This window comes from Nerophis ophidion, linkage group LG06 (assembly GCF_033978795.1).
Source record: "Nerophis ophidion isolate RoL-2023_Sa linkage group LG06, RoL_Noph_v1.0, whole genome shotgun sequence".
NCBI classification, from domain to species: domain Eukaryota; kingdom Metazoa; phylum Chordata; class Actinopteri; order Syngnathiformes; family Syngnathidae; genus Nerophis; species Nerophis ophidion.
In genome coordinates, this window is record NC_084616.1 from 67769678 (window position 1) to 67778576 (window position 8899).

The 8899-nt window shown below is 38.1% G+C and overlaps 1 protein-coding gene across 4 annotated transcripts in view; it reads left to right on the plus strand.

The window, feature by feature from the left end:
* LOC133555160 (sodium-driven chloride bicarbonate exchanger-like) overlaps positions 1-8635 on the plus strand; it is a 123153-nt gene extending 114518 nt beyond the window's left edge. For all 4 annotated transcript variants that reach the window (XM_061904692.1, XM_061904693.1, XM_061904696.1 and 1 more), the window contains one exon: positions 6329-8635. In XM_061904692.1, the coding sequence (XP_061760676.1) occupies positions 6329-6404 (76 nt within the window). In that variant the 3' untranslated portion in view covers positions 6405-8635. The remainder of the gene's footprint in view (positions 1-6328) is intronic.
* The last annotated feature ends 264 nt before the right edge of the window (positions 8636-8899 follow it).

Genomic DNA, 8899 nt, shown 5'->3' on the forward strand with positions numbered 1-8899 from the left:
CTTTACCACTCAAAGAGCCATTTTGACCCGTTTCACAAAGTAAAGAAAACAATGGGAGCCACATAACTCTTTTGAAATCTATAATGAAATACAGAGTATTTTTGCGTTGTGCTGTGTACAAACCAGGGGTCTCAGACACACGGCCCGCACCTTAACATGAACATTTAATGTTAGTGCGGCCCGCGAGTTTTGTATGAATGCCGCTTGACAGCGTCACACCCGCCAACCCTCCCAATTTTCCCGGGAGACTCCCGGATTACAGAGTATTTATTCTCTCAAATGTACGCGGGTATTCACCCAATGAACAATAATAAGGGCGTACAATGATGGCACTACCGCTAGCGCCCTCTACAGCTTGTACATATAGCTTGCCAGCTCAAAGAATTGTTTGATGAGGCTATTGCAGACACACCTTAGAGACTGCAAGGCATCCTTAGTCAACAGCAATACAGGTCACACTGAGGGTGGCCGTTTAAACAACTTTAGCACTCTTACTAATATGTGCCACACTGCGAACCCACACTAAACAAGAATGACAAACACATTTCAGGGGAATATCCGCACTATAACACAACATAAACACAACAGAACCAATACCCAGAATCCCATGTATCCCTAACTCTTCCTGGCTACATTATACGTCCAGCTACCACCAACCCAACACCCCCCCCACCCCTCCGTGCGTCGGTTGGGTGGGGCGAGGGTGTATAATGTAGCCTGGAAGAGTTAGGGATATATGGGATTCTGGGTATTTGTTCTGTCGTGTTTATGTTGTGTTATAGTGCGGATGTTCTCCTGAAATGTGTTTGTCATTCTTGTTTGGTGTGGGTTCACAGCGTGGCGCATATTAGTATGAGTGTTAAAGTTGTTAATATCACAACCCTGAGTGTGACCTGTATGGCTGTTGACCAAGTATGTCTTGCGGTTGCGTATGCGTTCAGAGAGAGGTCGCATCCAAAATGTGACCGGCCGGCCAGTACGTAGATAGCATGGTGAAAATCCTGGTGCGATGACATGTAGAAAGAGTGTTAAAGGCATTGTCATCACGGCACGCACTCAAAGTTGATGTCTGGTTGAAAATGGAAGAATGTTAAACCGGGATATTTCTGTTAGAGACACTGAAATCTGGAAATCTACCGGACTTCTCCGGGCGGTCGGCAAGTATGCGGCTGTGCCACATCAGAGTGGTCAAAGAGCCGCATGCGGCTCCGGAGCCGCGGGTTGCCGGCCCCTGCCCTAAGAGGACTCTTTCCTCACCTTGTCATCACTTGAGTATCTTGGGCTGTCTTCTACTCATTGCTGTTAGAGATTTCCGGATGGCCGACGGCTCTCTGCCCTGACAATCCGGAACAGACTGCCTGCAGCCAATCTCTGTTCCCATAGGTCTGTCAGGACGTCTGTCATGACGGCAACTTCACCGTCAGACCTTTTTGCGCTAGTGTCAGTAGCAGGTTCATTAGAAGCTGAACATGTGGAGGATTATTCATTTCAGCGATGAGTCCAGATTCTTTGAGAAAGTTAGATTGTAGACCTAAAGCTTTGAAAACGCTATTTTGATTACTGCACAGCGAGAGGAACGTCTTTTGGTGGAGGTCATGTGATGGTGTGGGGCACAATACGAGGTTTGTCAATATTGTAGGCAAACTTATTACAGACAGATATCTAGATGAGATTTTACAACCAGGGTCCGGTCCGATGGCCATGGATGAAGTACTGGCTGTCCAGAGTCGGGACCCAGGATGGATCACTCGCTTGTGTATCGGCTTGGACATCTCTGCGCTGCTGATCCGCCTCCGCTTGGGATGGTTTCCTGCTGGCTCCGCTGTGGACGGGACTCTCGCTGCTGTGTTGGATCCGCTTTGGACTGGAATCTCGCGGCTGTGTTGGATCCACTATGGATTGAACTTTCACAGTATCATGTTAGACCCGCTCGACATCAATTGCAGCAGAGAAGATCTTGCTGGCCCTGACGACACACCACTGTGAAAGACAATTTTTGAGGAAAAATACAACCTTAAAAATGATTTTAGGATTTTTAAAAACATATACCTTTTTACCTTTTAAATTCCTTCCTCTTCTTTCCTGACAATTTAAATCAATGTTCAAGTAAATGTATTTTTTTATTGTAAAGAATAATAAATACATTTGTATTTAATTCTTCATTTTAGCTTGTTTTTTCGTCAAAGAATATTTGTGAAATATTTGTTCAAACTTATTATGATTATAATTCCAAAAAAATATTCTGGCAAATCTAGAAAATCTTTAGAACCAAATATAAATCTTATTTGAAAGTCTTTTGAATTTCTTTTAAAAATTTTGTTCTGGAAAATCCAGAAGAAAAAATGATTTGTCTTTGTTAGAAATATAGCTTGGTCCAATTTGTTATATATCCTAACAAAATACAGATTTGATTTTAACCTATTTAAAGAATGTCATCAAAATCCTGAAATTAATCTTAATCAGGAAAAATGACTAATGATGTTCCATAAAACATTTTTTATTTATTTATTTTTTTTTTTTCAAAAAGATTCGAATTAGCAAATTTTTCTCTTCTTTTGTTCGGTTGAATTTTGAATTTTGAAGAGTCCAAATTGAAGATAAACTATGTTTAAAAATGTAATTTTTTTTTCTGTTTTCTCCTCTTTTAAACCATTCAATTAAGTGTTTTTTTCATCATTTATTCTCTACAAAAAACCTTCAGTAAAAGGAAAAAAAATGTATGACAGAATGACAGACAGAAAAACCCATTTTTATATATATATATAAATATATATATATATATATATATATATATATATATATATATATTTATTACAGGTAAATTGAGCAAATTGGCTATTCCTGGCAATTTATTTAAGTGTGTATCAAACTGGTAACCCTTGGCATGAATCAGTACCCAAGAAGTAGCTCTTGGTTTCAAAAAGGTTGGTGACCCCTGCTGTAAACAGAAAAATGAGTAAATAAATAATTATCATTTCATTTTTACCTATTGTCCCTTTCGGAGTCGCGGGGGGTGTTGGAGCCTATCTCAGCTGCATTAGGGCGGAAGGCATGTACACCCTGGACAAGTCGCAAATACTCAAGTAACAATAAAGTTCTCATGAATAAATAGTTAAATAATTTATTGTTTACAAAATAATGTTGAAAAAGCAAATATACCTAGTTAGGCTATCTCGACCGCAGTCAGTGTTGTGGTAGATGAGAGTTGACGCTTGTTAGGCGATAGGCTGGGAAAATCACCAGACGGGGGCGGCAAGGACATGTCCGGTGCTCACGACGAGACAAAGACTAACATAAACCGCTTGACACCCGCGGAATTGACGGGAAAAGGATCAATCCTCAGCAGCAGGGGATGTGAAAGCTGGACTGCTGCTAAAGTTTTGATTTCCCACCGTTGGAAAACAAAGTTATTTCAATCTATAAGCTATAAACTAATCACTGTGGCATTAGCTACAGCATCCACCTGCTTGGCCACTCGTAATTTAAACTATGCTCGGATTTTAAAGCATAACAAAAAGCCATTACACACTTTGTTTCTTAAAGTACACATAAGTTAAGGTACCACTGCATCTGTTACACTAAAATTATTTGTCTGCCCAAAAGAGTCTGTTATTAATATCATCAAGAAGACACATACTTGCCAACCCTCCCGGATTTTCTGGGAAACTCCCGAAATTCAGCACCTCTCCCGAAAACCTCCCGGAAGAAATGTTCTACCGAAAATATCCCGAAATTCAGCTCTAGCTGGAGGCCACGCCCCCTCCAGCTCAAACATGCACAATTCGAAGCATTTAAAGTCATTTTTTAAAAACGACTGCCAATCCTCCTCCTTTTCGACCGGACGACCGTGGAGAATTAAAGTAGGAACACTCCGGAGGCAGAAGTTCATTAAGAGGGGGCGGACTCCCCGGCTCTCAGCCATGTTTCCGTCACACAGAGGAAGTCAAGTCCGCGGGAAGTGAAGAGGCGCAGCTAATCCAGGGGGGGCCCGACACACAGCCCGCAGGTGGCGGGGGAGAGGAGCCACGAGGCAGGAAAGGAAGGCAGGAATCCGGCCAGGTGAAAATGCTGACTGGGACGTCGAAAAACCAACGTCGAAGTTGATCATATCAGTGGAAAAGGGGCAAAGATCCAACAGTGTTTGACGGTCATACACAAACAGTGAGCTGACAGAGACGAAAATAGACGCAAACAACACAAAAACGAACAGAGCTGACAGCGAGAGACGGTAGGGCAAAGCACATACTGGCGCCATCTTCTGGAAACTCGTAAGTGACGTTACTCAAATAGTGAAAGGTAAGTGTTGTTGTTGTTTTTTTTAGTAACCAGCAAGCACAGTATAGTTAGTAGAACAACTGTGTTTTTATTACTGTGTATTTGATATGTGCCGTCTGAAATTCAACTATTTATTTTATTTATATATATAATAAAATAAATATATATAGCTAGAATTCCCTGAAAGTTAAGTATTTCATATATATATATATATATATATATATATATATATATATATATATATATATGAAATACTCGAGTTGGTGAACTGGCTGTAAATATACTCTCCTCTTAACCACGCCCCCCGCTCCAACCACGCCCCCCCACCTCCCGAAATCCGAGATCTCATGGTTGGCAAGTATGAGAAGACATGTCGAACGAAATCAGTCTTTCCTCCCAACACACCCGCTGTTCAGCAGGTACTGAACTCGCAGGGTATTTAAGATAAGATGATTAAAAAAAAACTTTCTTTTGATCTGTTAATGTGTACAGTGTGGGAACCAAACTTAATGTTCAATACTGAAATGTGTGATTACAAATAAATGTACCTTTCCACCCCTCAGTGATGCCAAGCTGCAACGGTGTGAATGTCTTTGGTTTGAAAAAGTACACAGCCTGGGCTTGCATGCACTTCTCTTGCCCATGCACATTTACCCTTGCATGTTATGACGAGTTGTTTATTGCACGCATGTTTGCATGCCTTGTAATGTGCTTTGACTAACGTTCAGTTACACTATTGTACAATTCTTCGACTCTTACACACTGACATTGTGTCTCATTTGGCAAACTTCCATACTCGCATTGGTCTTTTGAGTGCACAAGTGTGTACACTAAGAAATATGGCAAAATGCCGTACACTGTCCGTCAGTCACCCAGATGTTGAACTCTGAACACTCAAAATTGGGGTGGGGCTAACTCAAGTGGTTGCAAAATCACCTTTGAAAGTAGAAAATAATGTGATGGTCTTTCCCGGGAGTGTGCAATGACAGTAATGGATTTTGAGCGACACTACTGTCTATATTCAGAAACTGAGTATACATTGTAAACAGTATACTGATTGAGGTGTACTGGTATGTATTCCATTTGAGACACAACCAGCGTCAAAAACAGAATGCAAATACTGTATGTGGCAGTGATGTCATCATACTGATGAAGATCATCACACAATCAAAGCATCCAATCAGATTTCTTTTATATTTGCATGATGTACTGGCACTTTAAATGATATGCTGTGCTGTATTAACTTTTACATCCATATATATATATCCAGTATTTCCTTGAATTGTCGCCGGGGCGCTAATTAATTTAAAACCTCCTCTCACTCCTGCACTTACCAAAGGCATGCGGTAAAAGTAAGCATGCGCTAATTATTTTAAAACCTCTTCTCACTCCGGCACTTACCAAAGGCATGCAGTAAAAAAAATGAGTGTGACCTTAAATCCTACTGAATAGCTCTTAATCTTCTTGCCTTTCTGCGATTTCAAATTACCGGTATTGAAATCAGCCTCCTCCATTTTGAAAATGATGACAGGGGAAGTGTCACTCGTGACGTCACGAGTTTGACCAGGCGGTAATACTAAGCATGCGCTAATTATTTTGCGAAGCTAGTTCGAACCGGCAGTAATTCAAGGCAGGAGGACACTATATGCCCTGCGGCAATTCAAAGAAATACGGTATATATATATATATATATATATATATATATATATATACATATATATATGCCTTGATTGGATTATCCAGAGAATAGTGCTCAATACCGTGGTTGAGCGCAATATGTAGGTGTGGGAAAAATCACAAGACTACTTCATCTCTACAGAACTGTTTCATGAGGGCTTCCTTCAATAATCTCCTGATGATTTAGGGAACCCCTCATGAAACAGTTCTGTAGAGATGAAGTAGTCTTGTGATTTTTCCTACACCTACATATATATATAAATATACACATTATATATATATATATATATATATATATATATATATATATATATATATATATATATATATATTTTTTTTTGTTTGTTTTTAATTAATTGATTTATTTTCTGCCCAGGTTTTCCAAAAGTGGCGAGAAGCGTCACAAACGTCGGAAGCGCGACAAGAGCTTGGACAGAGAGACAAGTTTGTGAAGACACACACTGGCAGTGCCGCCATTTTGTCATTTCTGTGTTAATAATAGTTTTGAAAATACTGTGCCACACTCAACCACCTTTGTACTGTGATACACTGTTTTTTGTCTTTGTGTGCAAGTTGTGTACTGAAAAGGTGAAATTAGAAATGTCATTATTATAAAGAGTCAATGCACATTCGTGCAAAACCAGCAACAAATGTAATGTTTTCAACAGGCCAAAATTATTGACGAATTTTGAATAACATTAATTGTATTTTACAGATTTTTAAGCTTTGCAAAATCTGCATCGTATTGAAAAAAATATATAAAAATGCTTATGTGTGTTGCACGTCCCTGGGGTGTGAATATATAATCTTCAGACGTTTGACAACAAAAAAGTTTACATTTTAAAGAGGAGCTGCAATTTTTGGGGGAATTTTGCTCATCGTTCACAATTATTATGAGAGACATGATAAAAGATGGATTTTTTAAAATACATTCTATCTTGTAAGTGAATACTAATAATAGTCCGCTTGATAAATAACCATTGAAAAAACACCAACAACACTCCATTTACATATCATGACTTGAATATTGATCAAGTATTAGTGATATTGCCACAGCCACCTGTGTATTTATAAGGATTATGTTCATTCTTCATCGAAATTGGAACATATGAACATTCTAGCAGTCGGCATCCTATTGACAGCAGACCTTGCACAGTAAGTGATGTTTTTTTTTATGTTTGTTAGCTCTCGTAACGTCTGCAGTAAATAATAGTGATGAAGAAGAAAAAAGCAAACGTGATGCGTTTTTAAAAATGAATGCACCGCGTTTGCTTAAAATTATCAAAATACGTAAATATCAAATGCTGTTATAAATATGCCCGTTACTACATTGCATATATATTTACATCATGTATATACAACCTTAAAGGGGAACATTATCACTATTTCCAAAGGGTTAAAACAATAAAAATCAGTTCCCAGTGGCTTGTTGTATTTTTTGGAAGTTTTTTTCAAAATTTTACCGGTCCCCGAATATCCCTAAAAAGAGCTTTAAAGTGCTTGATTTTCGCTATTGATTTTCCCTGTGACGCTTACATAGGTCTGGTGACAATGTTCCCCTTTAATGGAAGTGTCTGGATATTTTTTAAGGGCTTTGTAGGCAGAATTACGCGGCTCCATTTAAGGCAAACTCATGACCGAATTTGTTTTAATATTCTGACTGCAAAAAAAAAAAAAAAAAAAGATTTTAAACGATAGGCAAAATTCCAAAAAAGCTCAGTTCAGCTTTAGTTTTTCAATACAGAACAAATGTCATCATTAATTATGACATTTCAATTAAATAGTTATTGGAATTAAAATGTATTAATATTAATTACAAAATGACAAAAGAATTACAAATATAGAAAATAATTAATTACAAATAAGATTTAAATGTGTATTATATTTCATATATATATAAAATATATGCCTTTTGCATCAAGACTTTAGGGACACATTTGGGAACTTGTGTGATGTCTAAAGGTTTTAAAGCAAATCTTTGAGTTTTTATGTATTCTGTATAATTGTTTGTGATGGTAACAGCAATTTATTTATTAATTTTCATGACATTCCATTTAAAAAAATATCTACCTTTTTTTTTTTTTTTTTTAAAGATACAATTTTAGCGTAGCTCTTTTGGGGAATTACTCTTACTTGGTCTTTGTTTTGTATTGCAAAGGCGGATCTTTAGAGTTGCTTGTACAGGAAACATTAGCACTTGTGTCATCTTGTCACCCATGGACCTATGCTCTCCTCCGTGCTGTTGGCATTCAAACTTTGTATTCTGTAAAGACACTTTTAGAGATGCAATAATGAAAAAAAAATCAGCAAAAGGGCAACCTGTAATATGTGTTAACTGTCTTAACAATGTATAATACATGCTATATTTTATTAAGTGTTACTAATATATTACTAAACTGATGTCAAAGACAGTTTTTTTTTCATCTAGATGTTTCGTTCCTTTCATCTCATTAATGCTTCTTTGTTCCTCAGACAAATCAATAATATTAAAATAATACATTTTTAACACAATTGGGTTGGTTTTTGCCTTAAACTTTGGTAGAAGGTAGCCATTGCACTTTCTGTTCATAAATTGAACTTTTGCCATAATTTACTTTCCAATTGTTGTTCACTTGTGTTTTCCGAAAAAAATTACAAAGAAGCAAGAGTGTTTAAAAATGTTCAATAAACTTCTTTCACGTTTTGTTCATGTTTCTTTTGCACCGGAACACAGGGAACAGCAATCCGGGGATAAAAACGAGTATGAAGTATATATATTTTCTAAACGGGATTCCAACAGGGTTGTTCGGGGCGGTATAGCTCGGTTGGTAGAGTGGCCGTGCCAGCAACTTGAGGGTTGCAGGTTCTATTCCCGCTTCTGCCATCCTAGTCACTGCCGTTGTGTCCTTGAGCAAGACACTTTACCCACCTGCTCCCAGTGCCCCCCACACTGGTTCAAATGTAACTT